Raw genomic sequence first — 18,254 nt, 5'->3', positions numbered from 1 at the left:
ACAAGCTGAGAAACAGGTTCTATTCCAGTTGGGATGTAACGCCAAGAAAAGGAAGGCACCCAATCAAACAAAGTTGTAATGCCCATTGAGTGTTATTAAATGGGTATAAGGATTCTTGATACATCCTGTACGAGTTAATGCGCAACACGCTAAAAAAATAACATGAAAAAGTTTTTGTTAGAAAAACTTTTTTTCCTTAAAAGTGCCCATCTTGTGATGTATGGAGGAAAGTTAGGCAACAATATTGACTTTCTTAGAAAAAAAAATTACAAAACATAAAAAAGTGGGCATTTTCTGTAAATTGACTTTTAATTTTAAAAATATATTTTTTAGCGTGTAAAAATGTATTTAGAATTTTTAAAATATTTTTTCATGAAAGCTTGGACAATTCTCTAAAAGTCCCCCATACAACACTTTTCTATAGGTCTTGTCATTTTTGAGTTACATCGATTTTAAAAAATTCTTCGAAAAAAAGTTAGGCCCTCTTCAAATGTTACTCTTGAAAATTTTCGAAAATTTAAGTATGCAAAGTTGCTTATAAAAACCTAGTCTTTATGCCCACCAAGTTTCATTCGATTCTGAGAGGGTGTTGCCAACCGCTGGTCGAGTTGGCGCGAAATTCGTCTTATGCCAAACAAATCAACTTCAAGTCAGTAACAAGTAACATCCGACAAATGTTGGGGCATATGGAGCAAAATAAGCATTTAAAAGGATCTTTAATGTATTCTTATGATTCCTATTAACTTCCAATTACACCTGCAGCTATTTTCAATGGTCTACAGTCGTGTTAGTTGTTTGAAAGTACATTTTGATTCTCTTTTTGTATGAAAAAGGGCAAAATGGAGCAAAATGGACCACTTCCCGTGCCGTGCGGTGGATGAAATTAACACCAATTGATTTCTCGTAATTTTTTACGTCAAAAATGGTCAACTTCTTGTACCAGCGGCGTTAAAATATCCGTTTTTTGGGTTGATTTTTCCCACTGTGCAATGTCTGAACAAGTAGAGCGGAGGTGAAACAACTTTGGGAGTTCGCGGATGAGCTGAACGCACTGGGACCACCGTACTGATCGGAAATGACAAAAGATAATCGTTTCAATGCTTAGCTGGAACCAGCAAATAATAACAACTATCTCTTTCAGGTTGGGATTGACTTTTGAAAGTAAAAGTGAGGAAGATTATTGCCCAAAATAATTGGCGTGCATTTTTGTGTATGGAAAAACTCACGCTAGTATTCGTTTGTTGAAATGTCACTTATCTCTATAGGAGTGTGATAAAAGAAGGTAGAATTGATGGAAAGAACAGAAGTGAAGAAACGAATGGACATATCAAACAAGCGGAAGTTAAAAGTTCGCAAATAGGCATTGAACAAAAGACAATCAGATTTAGCTAAACATTTCTGTGTTACTGTATAGGGTCGTGTACCATTTGGGCAGGTGTACTTATTTTGGGCACTTGCTGCTATAACTAAGTCATTTTCGAACCGATTGATTTGAGTTTTTGTATAGAGTTAGATACTGTACGTCCCTAAATCTATACAAAATTTCAAATCAATCCGTTTGAAATTGACCTTGTTATAGCGGCAAGTGCCCAAAATAGGTACACCTGCCCAAATGGTACAATACCCCATGTCACGTTCAACACAAACTACGCTTAATTTTCAAAATAGTCGTTACACCACGTGATGATCACGATTAGGAGCGTTATGTATGTTTTCATGTGTAATTAGTTCATGAGATAGTTTATGCATGACTTTATGACAACATTAACATACATAAAATTATTACATATATCATAGTTGAATGATATAGCTTGATTCGAGTTGCTGCTTCCCTTCACAAACTGGATGATATGTACACGAAAGCTAAAGATCATTCACAGATAAGCTACCGACCGCCTCTGGCCAATTACTAATTAGGTGCCATTAAACCGGACGAGAAACGCGCAATTCCATTACAAATTCAAAGCTTGTTTCGAGCACTTATCGCGATGATCAAATAGCCCATCCCATCGTTCGTGTATTGTAAATCCAGTTTTCCCCTCGTTTGTATTGCCTTTAATGGCTCAATTACAGAGCCGAAAACGGAAAACAACGGCCATAACGTCCAAGTCCAACTGTAACGTCCATCGGTGGACTACTAAAAACTTTACTCTTTAAAAAAATGAGTATATTTCATCAGCGATCACCCACGGAACTTTTTATGCGACTAAGTCACTTTTTAACGAACTAGGGACTCATCGTCGAAACTATTTTATCCGATGACGGTCCACCATTGGAGACAAAGGGAAGCGGACTCCGGACTTCCATATTAGATAAAACAAGTCGCTAGAGGAAAGTTTTATTTAACAGGCTGATAATAAGGCGAGCACGACTCCACGCGCAGTAGGCCTATATTGGGATTTTTTTTTCTTTCATTGACGTCCGTCCGGTGCTAGGGGCAAGACACTGTGCAAACGAGAGCAACTCTGAGCAATTCTGAGTTACACAGTTTATCAATGATCGAAGAAATTTGTTGAAAGACACCGCCAAACTGCAGTTTTCATTCAGCACACGCAACACTTTGCAGTTTGACAGTGGTGCCAGATCACACTTTGGTATAAATGGGAAAAAATCTGAGGAAGTGTGAGGAATTCTGAACAACATTTCGAGCACAGATTTGCTCTCGTTAGATCTGCCTTGCCCCTAGGTCCGGTGGTGGTTTATTGCGGGCGATCATTATAGGTTATGGCCGGATCTGGTCGGAATCACCTCGATAACGCCACGGCGAAGACGCTGACATCTCCATACACACGCTGCTCTTGAAGTTATCCTAAGATCTTCCAGGAACCTGCTTTAAGATTTCACTCAAGCTTTGTAAAACAATTGAAGTTTTCAATTTCAAAGAGTTACTGATTGATACCAGTGAATTTAAAATGTGATTTTCTTTCAGTGTAATGCGTTTTTTTCTAGGGAAGTTCAAGTCGAATGACATTACAAAATATGAAACATAAGTATCGAATGAATAAAAATATCAAAATTGTTAAGTTTTGAAATAATTAAAAAAAATTGGGAATGACATAAAGCATTTTCGCGCAAGCGTAAGTAATTGTTATAAAAATCTTAAAAAATGGATGCCGAGTCTAACGGGAGTGGTCTATCCGGATTTGTAAGCGAAAGCAAAGCTCTTCGGCCCAACTCACTCGTATCAAAAAGGTAAAATCGGAATGGAAATCAAATTGAATAATTTACGATTATGACTCAATAATGGATTTGACCCTCCTCGATTACGGTGCTCGAGGAGGTGGATTTCGAAAGTCATAAAAATGGCTATCGCATGAAACCTCCCCGTGGTGCGTGGTGGTGGCAATCGGCCTACTTCGACCCAAGATACTCAAGCAGCCTACTTGGTCGTTGTCGTCGTCATCATCCAGGCACACTAGTCACAGGCAAAGTAATAAACGTCAGTTTAAATGTCGACGCAAACGATCAAGATGACAATTAGGCAGCAAATTAGGCTCCCACCGGACGGAACGGAATCGAACTCCGGACGGAACCCGTTCCCTTCGTCTGGTTGAATGCCTATACCTATACCGCGGTCCGGCGATAACCGCCGCCTACCGCGCGCGATTGTGGGTTGTAAAACCAGTAAAAACCGACAGATTTGGTGGACGAAAAAAAAAATAAATCGTTAATATTTTATGCCAGTTTTATCTTGACGGTTTTAGTCAGTATAACAAGGTAAGCACGAGTTGTGCAGCGTGGTCACCGCCTACTGAATCAAGTTATGTAAAAAGATATACATATTAAAATTATGACGAGGACTGTGATCGATCGTTTGATTAACGATTTATGATTTCTCTCTAAAATGACTTCAACATGAATATATTGCTTTATTTGCAATGAACGAATGACATCATCAGTGATTACCGATTACATAATTCGTTGCGGAAAGAAGAAAACTCAATTTTCTTACTGAACATCCCTAGAAATGAACTTATTAACGACAAACTTAAAATTAACTTGTCTCCAAATTCAGCTTTTGGGAAAAAATCGTCAGATTCATGACTAAGTATTTTGAAATCATTCAATTGGCAATTGGCTTCTTTAGCAGTGTTGATATAATCTCATATTCTGAATCTATATGCCAAACTGAGCCGAAATCCAAATTTTTATGATTTTTGGAGCCCGGGAACCTATTTAAAAATCAATTTGAAGTTTGTATGGGAGCGATTTGTCGAATCACCCCTGGTCGCATTTTGTACTGGGCGGATGTAGTAGGCCTTAGTGTATAAGTTAAATCTAGGTAGGCATTGTTTAATACTAATGACAGAACTACCGATCATTCTGAAATAAACCTTGGAGAAGAGAACATCATTGTTTGATTGCTTCCTACAACATCAGAAGTGGGATCGCCAATGGTCTTCAGATTCAACTGTTTCCTGGAAAATGCAGTAAAGCGAAATCGAAAAAGCGGAATCCAATCTAGGGGTTGGAGATCTCGCCCGAGACGGAAGAACTGCAAGAATTCTCGCGAAGTCTGAGGGACAGAAAGTTTTCAAGCCGATTCAAAACTGCGAATTCCATTCTAGGGGATGGAATATTCGCCAATTGAAAAGCTTTGAGAACAATCCACTGAAGAGAAGTGCAAGAGAACAAGAGCAAATTAACTCATGGAAACACTTTCAAGCTTTTGAAAAAATAACAAGTTGTTGCTGAAGAAGTTGGAGCTAGAAGTTTATTGGAACCTTTGCCACGGTGAAAGCTTTCAAACAAATTTCGATGATGCCGCTATCTTTTGGACACGCGGAAGAGGACGTCAACCATTTCCTGAAAATTCATCGAACAAAAAAAAAATCAAAATTGATGGCTGTCTCGATGAGGGCATCGAGATTGTCAGGATGGCCGAGCTGTAGTAGGCCTTAGGGTCTGTGTCAATTGGCGAATTAAAATTAATTTTCACTTAAACTTGACAGTTCGATAATTATTTCCTTAGGAAAACTGTCAAGTTTAAGTGTTGAACTGTCAAATTTAAGTAAAAATTAATTTTAATTCGCCAATTGACACAGACCCTTAGTGTATAAGTTAAATCTAGGTAGGCATTGTTTAATACTAATGACAGAACTACCGATCATTCTGAAATAAACCTTGGAGAAGAGAACATCATTGTTTGATTGCTTCCTACAGCGGAACTGTCAAGCAGTTGTCCAGCTGTCAAAAGGTGATTTCAAAAAATATCTTTGAAATTGATTTTAGGTATCACAATTAAGTGCTAAAAATCTGAAAAAAATTATGGTGGCTCAGAAAAATATGCTCTTTCGTATAAAAACGAAAAATCAATACATTTTTCAAAATTTAAAAACCCAATTGAAGCTTCATGATTAGACCTGTGCGCCGACTATATTTTGCTCGGCGACGGCGTAACCCAAGTAACAGTCTTTAGTCAAATAGTTTAGAAGAGGTTCTTAGACCATCATAGAACCAAATTAAAAGGTAATAGGTTTTGTGGCGGTTCTTAAAACCTCTACAAGATAAATCGGTCATCAAAATGTTAGTTGGGAATGGCCATTTTTAGGCCGGTGGCGGCGGCAACATTCGGCGACGGTGGTAAGAATCGGCGTGACCGAAATTCGACCATGAAGTCAGCATTGGCGAATCTCTCCAGGGAGGGGGGAGAATTTCCAAGAGGAATCTTCGAGGGATTTTCATAAGGAATCCCCGACGGAATCCAGGACGACGCCCCGAAGGAAGCCCAGGACGAATCCCCGCAGGAAATTTCGGAAGAATCCACAAAGGTGTTTTTTTTTCGGAGGAATCCCATAAGGATTTTCAGGAGGAATCCCCCCAAAAAAAACAGAAGAAATTCCAGAAGGAGATCGTGGAGGATTCCCTGAAAGAAAACTCGAAGGAATTCTTGTAGAAACTCCATCAGAGATCCTTCAAGGATATCCGGGAGATTTGCTGAAAAGAACCCCCAGAAGAATCCCTGGAAGAACTCTCAGGAACTCCCGTAGGAACTCCTGGAGAAATCTCGGATGTAACTTCTGGAGGCATCCCTGGAAAAATCTCCAAATGAACTTCAGGAGCACAATTCTTGGAAGAACTCCTAGAAGAGTCTTTGAAGGAAGTTCTCGAGGATTCCCCTACGGAAGTCCTGGAGGAATCTTAGAGCGAACTCCTGGGCTAATCCTTGAATGAAATCTGTAGAAATCCCTGAAGAAACTTATAGAGAGGAATCCCTGTATTCTCCTGGAGGTATCCTTGGATGCTCCTGTAAGAATCTCTCACGCAAATTCTGGAGAGATTCCTGAAAGAGCGCTTGGAGAGATCTCTGGAGAAATCGCTGAAAAAATCCAGGAGGAATCACTGAAGAAACATCTGCACAAATCCCTGCAACTCCTGGAGGAATCTCCGAAAGAACTTCAGAAAAAATATCTGAAGGAACTCCTAGACACATTTCTAAGTAACCTCTTGTAGGAATTGCTGAAAGAAACTTCTGGAGGAACTCTTGATACATCTCCAGGAGGCGTTCCTGAATCCACTTAATAGAATCTCTGAAGTAATTTCTGGAAGAATTCATAAGGGCGCTCCTGTTGGAATAGCTGAGGGAACTTATCAAGGAATCCCTGATGAAACACCTGGAGGCATCCTTGAATCCTCCTGGAACTGCTGGGCAGACGCTCGAAGGAACTCCTGGAGAGATCACTGAATGAACTTCTGGAGCAATTCCTGAAGGAGCTCCTAGAGAAACTCCTGAAGGAATCTCTGAAAAATGTCCATGAGGCATCCCGAAGGAATTGCAAGAGATGTCCCCGAATTTCTGTTTCAGGAGGAATCCCCGAAGGAACTTCTGAAAGACGCTTTTAAAAACTTAAAATTGACTTGTATCTATTGGGCTGCTTCATGATATTACTATAATTTATGATATATATCATGACGCAAAAGACGGTTCACATGAACAATAAAACTATCATCTGGACTTCACCTTCGCTGAAGCTTTCAGTTTATGGCGGCTAAGTTGAAGCTTAAGTAAGATCATCAACATATGTCATGATTCCAATGCGTATGGTTCATGATATCATGACTCAACATGCCTCTTTTCTACATCCTTTTTCATGCGGAAAAATGAGTCATGATTTCATGACCTTTTTTTCTCGATGTATTTTTATGACAAGAAAACACTCATTTTTTTCGAAATCACGACTCATTTTGCCAATTACCAGCATCTGATTTTTCCCGTAGCATAGCTTACACGATAGAACAATAGTATTCAAAAGTGAGTTCATTCCATCCAACATCAAGGGTGCGAAACCCATTCCAGACTTCTCTTCAGAAGATTCATTAAAATTTTTCTTCACAAAATATTATAAAGCCTGTAGGTATATGCAATAATCTAGACATTTGAATCACCCTGGGGAAACGAAAGGTCGCAGAGACTCAAAGTTGTTCAGGAGATCAGAGAGGCTCTCTCCGAAAGTACGTAATTCAGTACATATTGGTTCCAGTAGGTGGCTGTATTTAACATGAAGCATTTTGCTTTGTTAGGGGTTGCGCCAACATCCAGTGTATAGGGTACCTGACCCTACCTGACCTAGCCCAAGTTGAAACTTTTCTTGGTTTGAGTGCGGAATCTTCGGCAAAGGCGATCCGATGATGATGTAGCTGATTCTAGGTTCATCCACCAGGTGCCTCTAGTGAGACTTAGATATTTGAAAGCTTCTGTATCTGTATCTGTAGATTCAGACCTTACATAAGAATTTTGCCTTCGGTAACGTTGATCAGCAGGCCATCACTGGCTATCCGATGGGGAGCTTGCTGTGTCTAGGTTTACTCACTTAGGTGGCGCTAGTGAGTTTCGAAAACTTTTGTATCTCGAGAATCAGCCTACACAGATGTATTTCGTGTTCCGCAAACTTGATTAGGACATCAAGAGCTATTCGATGGTGAACTAGTTGATTCTTGGTCTATCCGCAAGGTGTCTCTTGAGTCCTGAAAATTTGAACATTTCTGTATCTTGAAATCCTTGCTTTGCAATAGAATTTCGCCTTTGGCAAAGGAAATCAAGAGCTATCTGACGATGAACTAGTTGATTCTTGGATTGCTCAGTAGGTGGCGCTAGTAAGTCTTTCGGTCCTCGGGAAGCCAAGATGGTGAATCAAACTTCAGAATGGCGTACCAAAAAAAAATGGGGGCTGTTTAGTGGGGTTTCTGGCTCTAAAATCATAATGTCCGGAGTCCGCAATTTTTTTTACCAAAAAAACCATGATGACGGACTAACATTCAAGATGGCGTCTGATTTATTGAATGAAAGCCTCTACAACTAAACGATATAGGTATATTTGGTATGGGAAAGATGCCCACGGCTGTTTTGTAAAGTTTTAGACTTTCATACCACGCAAAATGGGTATACGTGGTTATAAAATAATCCAAGATGGCGGACTAAAGTGCAAGATAGCGGTAAAATTCAAAATGGCGGCTGTTTCATGGTGTTTTGCAATCAGGAACAAGAAACAACGTAATGTAGGTTTATTTCAGTTGTTCCTTCTAAGATTTCTACCGCGCATTCTCCATTAAATTCATTTGCAGTTCCTTACAGAATTATTTCACGATTTATCCCGGAGAAGTCTCTTGAATTTATCCAGGGATTGTTTCCTGAAGTTTCTGCATTTTTTCAAAAAAAAATCTCTTAAGATTTCATCCAGAGATTTTCCAGGATGTTCTCCAAGAGCTTCTATCGGGATCTTTCCAGTGTTCCTTCCGGAATTTCTGAGTGTTGTCTTTGGGATTACTACCAGAGTTCCTGCCAAGATTTCTTCACGAGATTTATCCTAGACTTCCTCGCGAGATTTTTGCCGTAGTTCATACCAGTTTTTTTTTCTTTGAAGTTTTCAGAGTTCCTCTCAGAATTTCCCTAATATTTCCTCGTGGGAGTACTCCCAGAAGTTTTGTTTTTTCGGATATCCCGGATTTTCTCCTTTTTTTATTAAAATTCCTCTCGAGATTTCTGCTATAGTTCTTGCCGAAGTTCCTCGCGGGATTCTCACAAGGAATCTCGTAGGTTATCCCAAAAGGTATGCAAAAAAAAAAATCTTTAAAAATCTTGCCAACAACTCTAGGAGTATCAATTACAAATTCCAAAAAGTAAAACCCAAAGGAGTCCCAGGACAATTTCCGGTAAAATCTCTGAGCGATCTTCGAAAGAAATAGGGGAAGAAATCCACAAGAAATCAGCAATAAGTCGTGCAGAAATCCTAAAAGGAACTCCGGAAGAAAAACTGTGAGAAACATCACGAAAACAAAACCGGAAGAATTCTGTTACGGGAGAAACTCTGAGGGAAATTTTAAATGAAACTTTAAGAAATATCCTGGGAAAAACTTTAGATGAAATCTCACAAAATTTTCGTGAAGAAATTGCAGAAGGAAGCCCGTGAGGGGCACTGGGAACTGGGAGTAATGCCGGGGAAACAGCTGGAAGAAATTCCGGAGAAAACTTATCTTTAAAACTTCTGTAGAAATTTTGGGAGAAATCTAGTGAGAATCTCTGGAAGAAATCTTGAGAAAAACTCCTGGGAAAACCAGAATTGTGGAAACTCATATATTTCTAACCATTTTCATGCCAAAAGCCGTGGTAGCCAAAGACGTTGAAATAAACCTATCATTGTTTTCATTTATATCAAACATCATGCCACTGAATCGTGGAACCTTAAGTGTCTCGAGCATAACAAAGTGACGAATCCTGGTCGTTTTGACAGGTTTTCTGCTCGATTGGAACTATGGGGATGACAGAATATCGACTGTTCCAATTCGTTTCTCCTCTTTGTTTTATCCAGGCTTGTCAGTAGAACCATGACGCTGAGTTATGGAATCATGACTCCAATTCATGAAACCATAAATCAACATTATGAAACTGTGTATCAAAGCAAACGGGTGCAAGCTTTCCATTCGTTAGACCACGGTGTACAGGAGGTGATATATTCCCGAAATCTGACAGCTTTTTGATGGCGTAATTCAAATCGTTCTTGGGTGATCTAGTACTCCACACCAATTTCAAGCCTAACTTTATCAAATACCGTATGTAACAAAATCCACGAACGGCGAAAAGCGAAGGGGAAGTTCGCTGTTCCCATAGCAAATCATACATTGAGCATTTCGGAAACGTGAAAAATCATCCCCAAAGGTGAGTGATAAAAAGTTAGGTTAAAGTTAGGCTTGATTTGATCAACGTGAAAGACGATAAGAATGATGTCACATGTTTACATCCAAAATAGATGTTTACATAGGTTACTAGCCTGCCTTGTAATCTTTATGCCGTGCGTTAGACAAACTAGTGAAGTCATTAGTTTTGGCATGACCATTCTCTGATGGGCAATGTTTCGTGTTAAGGGGACACGCTACATCAGCGCAATCATTCGACATTGCAGATATAAATCTCAGATTCTACTATGTATTATGATCTAGAATTTGGAACATTTGTTTGCTCACTTGTTGTGAACAATCGACCCGAATTTCCGCTACGTCACCGCAGGAGAAACCGAAACTTATACCTTCAAAATCGTGAGAAAGAGGGTAGACGACGACACAGGTTTTGGCGAACCAAAAAATTCGGAACAGCCCACAAAAAGTCGTCAAATCCACTGAAAGGACGGTTTTTTTGGGATATTTCGGCTTGGGATTTGGGGCTAGAACCACAAAACATGATTGGAATTAGGAGCATTTACATAATCAATAAAAAAATCAATAAAAAGTTATACATAACAAGCATCAGTTTCATAAATAAAGCCTTATGATTTCATAAATTATTGTCATGATTCTAGAGCTCATACGTCAAGATTTCATGCTACAATTAATCCTTTTCATCTCTCAATACGGAAAACGTTACGTCGAGGCTGTGTTACGACAAAACGGGTCATGATTTCATGACGATTTTTATGATTTATTTTCATAACATAAAAACAAATATATCGCAAATTCATGACGCATTTTACCCGTTCTCGGACAAGCAGCATAAAAATTGGGCCTCATTTCTTCTAATTTCCATAACAAAAAAGAAAATCTCTACTAACCTGCATTGGTGTCGCGGGGTAAGGCGGTGGCAGACTGGGCGGCGGCAGTGCCGCCGGAGCGGGCGATGGCGCCGGCGGTGCCGGGCCGCCGCCCGCATTGGCCGCTCCGGGCGGCACCTGCACTGGGCTGGCACTGCCGGCCAGTCCCGCCAGCGGTCCGTTGCTCAGCGGGAGGCCCGTCGTCGGCGGGAAGTCCGACTTGCGGGGCACGGAAGCCTGCACCGGGCTGGGTGCGGCCGCCACCGGCGGTACCACCGGCGACGGTTGCGTCTGCGGTGTCGATGCAAACACGACCGACCCTCCATCAGAACCCTGGAAAGAGAGAGAGAGAGAAGGGAAAGAACGATTAGTGATTTGTTCTGTGGTTTTACATTTAACGTGTAGTTTTTGACAGTTGATGGCAGGGTTGCCAGTGTTTCGGAACTAAGTATTATTGTAAAGTTTATTTAGAGATGGGTAAAATTCTTGAAACAATTTTCACGTCTGATAGATGAGGTCGCCTGAACCGACCAAGCCAACCTGTAACGATGTTGTTATAGGTTATGATAAGACAAACTGGAATCACTTTACACCGCCATCATCGTTGTCGAGACCTGTTAGGGCTGTAGGTAGACATGGAAATCTTATGCCTTCCGCCATAAGCAGCTTATGACAGCTGCCACCGAACGAAAGTCACTCTGTTGGAAGTGCACTGCATCGTTGCTACTGTTGCCTATCAGAGACAGCCCCAGTAGAGAGAGGTGCACCAATATGATAATGATATACCATTCTTCGTACGGTCGTACTGTTTCCAGAAGCCAGTTCAGTTGCATCGTAGTCGTCTTCGTCGGCATGTGATGCAAAGCAGAGCAGAGGGAGACGCTAATAATGGCCTTCTTGGATCATAAGATACCAGAAGGAGTCAAAGTGAGGAGCAGCAGCAGCGGGTCAGGGAGAGGGAGGAACCTGAACATGATAATCATTGGGGACACGACGACGATAATGGTAATAATAATGTAAGTGTACATCGTATAATGACTACTTGGCGGATCTGCTGCTGAGCTGAGCGCGGACTAATGACGGTGTAAAACGGGCCCCAAAGTACGGACGGAAGGGCGGGCGGACGTGTCACGCCACGTCCGAAGTAAGATGTCATCATGCTCGTGTGCCGCTGCAAACAAACACTACTGTTCGAAGTGATTGCCGTGCTGATTCGTATAATCACACGCGGGAGCTCGCTAATTTGAATATCAAACAGGAGGGGGGACGTTGCTCTTCGGTGTGAATGTTGGATCCACGGATTTACATGGATGGAATTACATCGCAGTGAATGGAAGCTTGTTTGTGGATTATTAAATGCTATAATTCAACAATGGCGTACGTTTCCGCGTGCAATGTGCACCAGGAAAATGTAGATTGTATTGTATTTGTATTGTATTTGTATTGTATTTGTATTGTATTTGTATTGTATTTGTATTGTATTTGTATTGTATTTGTATTGTATTTGTATTGTATTTGTATTGTATTTGTATTGTATTTGTATTGTATTTGTATTGTATTTGTATTGTATTTGTATTGTATTTGTATTGTATTTGTATTGTATTTGTATTGTATTTGTATTGTATTTGTATTGTATTTGTATTGTATTTGTATTGTATTTGTATTGTATTTGTATTGTATTTGTATTGTATTTGTATTGTATTTGTATTGTATTTGTATTGTATTTGTATTGTATTTGTATTGTATTTGTATTGTATTTGTATTGTATTTGTATTGTATTTGTATTGTATTTGTATTGTATTTGTATTGTATTTGTATTGTATTTGTATTGTATTTGTATTGTATTTGTATTGTATTTGTATTGTATTTGTATTGTATTTGTATTGTATTTGTATTGTATTTGTATTGTATTTGTATTGTATTTGTATTGTATTTGTATTGTATTTGTATTGTATTTGTATTGTATTTGTATTGTATTTGTATTGTATTTGTATTGTATTTGTATTGTATTTGTATTGTATTTGTATTGTATTTGTATTGTATTTGTATTGTATTTGTATTGTATTTGTATTGTATTTGTATTGTATTTGTATTGTATTTGTATTGTATTTGTATTGTATTTGTATTGTATTTGTATTGTATTTGTATTGTATTTGTATTGTATTTGTATTGTATTTGTATTGTATTTGTATTGTATTTGTATTGTATTTGTATTGTATTTGTATTGTATTTGTATTGTATTTGTATTGTATTTGTATTGTATTTGTATTGTATTTGTATTGTATTTGTATTGTATTTGTATTGTATTTGTATTGTATTTGTATTGTATTTGTATTGTATTTGTATTGTATTTGTATTGTATTTGTATTGTATTTGTATTGTATTTGTATTGTATTTGTATTGTATTTGTATTGTATTTGTATTGTATTTGTATTGTATTTGTATTGTATTTGTATTGTATTTGTATTGTATTTGTATTGTATTTGTATTGTATTTGTATTGTATTTGTATTGTATTTGTATTGTATTTGTATTGTATTTGTATTGTATTTGTATTGTATTTGTATTGTATTTGTATTGTATTTGTATTGTATTTGTATTGTATTTGTATTGTATTTGTATTGTATTTGTATTGTATTTGTATTGTATTTGTATTGTATTTGTATTGTATTTGTATTGTATTTGTATTGTATTTGTATTGTATTTGTATTGTATTTGTATTGTATTTGTATTGTATTTGTATTGTATTTGTATTGTATTTGTATTGTATTTGTATTGTATTTGTATTGTATTTGTATTGTATTTGTATTGTATTTGTATTGTATTTGTATTGTATTTGTATTGTATTTGTATTGTATTTGTATTGTATTTGTATTGTATTTGTATTGTATTTGTATTGTATTTGTATTGTATTTGTATTGTATTTGTATTGTATTTGTATTGTATTTGTATTGTATTTGTATTGTATTTGTATTGTATTTGTATTGTATTTGTATTGTATTTGTATTGTATTTGTATTGTATTTGTATTGTATTTGTATTGTATTTGTATTGTATTTGTATTGTATTTGTATTGTATTTGTATTGTATTTGTATTGTATTTGTATTGTATTTGTATTGTATTTGTATTGTATTTGTATTGTATTTGTATTGTATTTGTATTGTATTTGTATTGTATTTGTATTGTATTTGTATTGTATTTGTATTGTATTTGTATTGTATTTGTATTGTATTTGTATTGTATTTGTATTGTATTTGTATTGTATTTGTATTGTATTTGTATTGTATTTGTATTGTATTTGTATTGTATTTGTATTGTATTTGTATTGTATTTGTATTGTATTTGTATTGTATTTGTATTGTATTTGTATTGTATTTGTATTGTATTTGTATTGTATTTGTATTGTATTTGTATTGTATTTGTATTGTATTTGTATTGTATTTGTATTGTATTTGTATTGTATTTGTATTGTATTTGTATTGTATTTGTATTGTATTTGTATTGTATTTGTATTGTATTTGTATTGTATTTGTATTGTATTTGTATTGTATTTGTATTGTATTTGTATTGTATTTGTATTGTATTTGTATTGTATTTGTATTGTATTTGTATTGTATTTGTATTGTATTTGTATTGTATTTGTATTGTATTTGTATTGTATTTGTATTGTATTTGTATTGTATTTGTATTGTATTTGTATTGTATTTGTATTGTATTTGTATTGTATTTGTATTGTATTTGTATTGTATTTGTATTGTATTTGTATTGTATTTGTATTGTATTTGTATTGTATTTGTATTGTATTTGTATTGTATTTGTATTGTATTTGTATTGTATTTGTATTGTATTTGTATTGTATTTGTATTGTATTTGTATTGTATTTGTATTGTATTTGTATTGTATTTGTATTGTATTTGTATTGTATTTGTATTGTATTTGTATTGTATTTGTATTGTATTTGTATTGTATTTGTATTGTATTTGTATTGTATTTGTATTATATTTGTATTGTATTTGTATTGTATTTGTATTGTATTTGTATGGTATTTGTATGGTATTTGTATTGTATTTGTATTGTATTTGTATTGTATTTGTATTGTATTTGTATTGTATTTGTATTGTATTTGTATTGTATTTGTATTGTATTTGTATTGTATTTGTATTGTATTTGTATTGTATTTGTATTGTATTTGTATTGTATTTGTATTGTATTTGTATTGTATTTGTATTGTATTTGTATTGTATTTGTATTGTATTTGTATTGTATTTGTATTGTATTTGTATTGTATTTGTATTGTATTTGTATTGTATTTGTATTGTATTGTATTTGTATTGTATTTGTATTGTATTTGTATTGTATTTGTATTGTATTGATTTTTCTCCGTGTGAATTCGAAATTTACAAACTCACGGTACTGTCACCCGTTGCGTCCCCGTTCCAAATCCTTACCGGCGATATTGGATCGGAATCGGACAATGCATCGCGGATCGCATTGATTTCGGGGTGCCGCCGAACGAAGCATGACGTCCAACTCTTTCCTGCCATCCCGTCCTTCCACTTATGATCCGCTGCATACTTTTCAGCAGTCTGGAATGCCATTTTCCGTACTAATATCCCATTTAGTATCTTCGTCGAACGGATCATGTCGATTACTCCCCAGACAACCAGTGATCGTATAAGATGCTGCATAAGATGATAAAGTGGAGGCCATATACGTGCATGCCTCCATTTAGGCGCATGTAAGATGTACGTATATCGCCTCCACTTTAACATCTTATGCAACATCTTATACGATCGCTGGTTGACTGGGTCGATGAACGAGTTTGATTCACTCCAGGACGGCCTTCTTAAGTTCCGGACACGTTTCTCCTTCATTTTGGCACTATTGCAAACGAAAAACGCTTAAATAAACACTGCGATTTCCGAAACTGAAAACACGAAGAGACGCGCGAGCACAATAGAGTATTCGGATGTCTATGACGATTTGTAGCTAAAAATGTAAACACATTCACAGTGTACGTGCAACTTAACGAAGTTTCGTCAAGTGTCATCAGTGCTTAACAAACTCAACTGTCAACTGCGTTCATCGGATGTCTAAAATTCATGATAAACACACAAAAAAACAGCTGGTACTATCTGTATGATGGCCTTATTGTTTTGCATTGCTTTTTAAGAGCAACTCCACCATCAGCCTATCGGAGGTTTCAAAATAGCAACTCGAAAAAAATATTTTTTCCTAGAGAAGCCTATATTTTGCTGAATTTCTGTACCACGTTGCTGATCATTCAGCCAGTGAAATTACGATAACCTGTATAGTGTTCAATAAACGCAATTGTTATTATTTTTAGAACATTATTTCGGGTTCATCAACGCTCAAACTTACGGTCCAGTAACCAGATTCGTCTCCGTTCCAAATCTGCGCCGGCAATATGGGATCGGAACCGAACAAGGCTTCATGGAACGCCTCGATTTCGGGATGCCGCTGGAGAAAGCTGCACAGCCACAACTTTGCTGCCATCCCTTTCTTCCACCTATGGTATAATGAATACTCTTCAGCAATTCGAAATGCCATTTGCCGTATTAATGTCCGATTCAGTTCGTTCGTCGAACGGATCGCATCGATTACTCGATGAACGAGTTCTTCTTCCTGTTCTCGATTTAGCACCAAAAATTCACTAGGAAGCTCGGAAACGTCCAGTAGTTTATGCACGTAGCAGAACAAGGTGTTGGTGGGTATACCGTAAGCACGAGCCACATCTATATAACTGCATCCAGCTTTCACTGCTTCGAGAGCAGCTTTCATTTTTGATTCCGTCCATGATCGCGTTCTTCGATCCTGGATAATTTTCCACTTCATTTCGGCACAATTAAAAACTAAAAATTGGCGAAAACAAACATAAAACACTGCGATTTGGAACCGTGACAACGCGAGGTGACGCGCGCGAACACAATAGGATATTGTTTGGCATTGCTTTTTAAGAGCAACTCCATCAACACACTATTAGAGGTTTCAAAATAGCGACTGGACTGAAAATTTTACTGATCTGAAAAATCTTATTTTTAATGGAAACTGGGTATGGAATAGAGGTTCTAGCGAATGTGATTCGTTTTTGCCTGTATTTCAGTTCTTGGAGCTGGGCTATTGACAAATATGCTTGTAGGAATTGGTGAGCTCGTTCCATGTAATTATCATGGTGATCGCGCATAACGTTTAGTTTCGGTCTGACGTTTGTGATTAACCTTGGCATTTCGACAATATTTCTACAAAGGATTCGCAAATGTTTCTTCTTGGCGAAGACCTGAATACCGAAAACTGAAATTGGAATTAGAAAGGGGTAGGACACAAACTAAAAAAAAAAAACAAATTTTCGACAAAAATTGAGAAAAATGTACCGAAAGATACGAACTAATGAGTCGTATAAACTAAATAATGAATCTTTAGATGCCTTTTGACTTTGGATAAGAAAACATAGAATTGTTAGAAAAATTCGATACTTTTCAGTAATCTCTAATTCAATATCTCGTTCCACGCCTCGACTGCGTACGTACGACGCGCGGCTCCATGCAGCGAACCAATTGATAAACTTCCTCCACTGGCACAGACAGCGTCAGTGCAGTGTTGCAAGCACAACCAACTCGCTTCTATCCTCCGCTCTCGCGGGAGCCTGCAATATGCAAAATTGCACTTCCATTTACGGGGGGATCCCGGACGGGCGCAGAAATTCCCAGAGCGTGCGTTCGGATGGAAATGAAGTGGCACGGCAGCATGGCAGGCAATCGGTCGGATCCGTAAATCCTCTTTCCATATCCGATTGGGTATTGTCCCCCCTCACAGCCCCATCTCCCGTCGCTTCGTCGTATGATGATAGATTTGAGCAACAAGGGGTCCAACAGTCGAAGGGGGGATAGGAATGCATAAATCGAATAACGAAACCATTATTATTCAATGAAATTAATATTTATGGATTGAACGAAACCAATTTACAAATAATAATAGCTCGGTTGTTTCTTCCCCGTAATCCGGGACCCCCGCGCTTGGATGAATCGATATGTTGTTCGTGGGTACATGGTTTTGGCTGGAAGAGAGGTGGGGGCAAGGAATGCGATGAATGCGTTGCATCGATGCAGGAGGATAGGATTGAATCCCACCGAGAGTGCATTTTGTGCGATATCGGGTGGTTCGATTTGATTTTGGTTGGCAAAATCATAACCAGAAGAACAACGTTTCAAATTGATAA

At 37.4% G+C, this 18,254-nt stretch overlaps 1 protein-coding gene across 2 annotated transcripts; it reads right to left on the bottom strand.

Moving 5' to 3' along the window:
* Positions 1–1,531: 1,531 nt before the first annotated feature.
* On the bottom strand, positions 1,532–18,241 carry LOC134284812 (ESX-1 secretion-associated protein EspK-like). 2 transcript variants are annotated; one of them, XM_062844105.1, is made up of 2 exons: positions 16,400–18,241; positions 1,532–11,351 (listed from the first exon to the last, which is right to left on the bottom strand). In XM_062844105.1, exons 1-2 carry the CDS (start codon positions 16,871–16,873, stop codon positions 11,004–11,006), a joined length of 822 nt encoding a protein of 273 aa, XP_062700089.1. In that variant the 5' UTR covers positions 16,874–18,241; the 3' UTR covers positions 1,532–11,003. The 2 variants fall into 2 exon arrangements, with proteins under 2 accessions (XP_062700089.1, XP_062700092.1); XM_062844108.1 differs by lacking the exon at positions 16,400–18,241 and adding an exon at positions 15,466–16,374.
* Positions 18,242–18,254: the final 13 nt, after the last annotated feature.

The sequence above is a fragment of the Aedes albopictus genome, chromosome 1 (genome assembly GCF_035046485.1).
Source record: "Aedes albopictus strain Foshan chromosome 1, AalbF5, whole genome shotgun sequence".
NCBI classification, from domain to species: Eukaryota; Metazoa; Arthropoda; class Insecta; order Diptera; family Culicidae; genus Aedes; species Aedes albopictus.
Note: the sequence above shows the minus strand (reverse complement) of the source record. Positions and strands in the feature narration are given on the sequence as shown.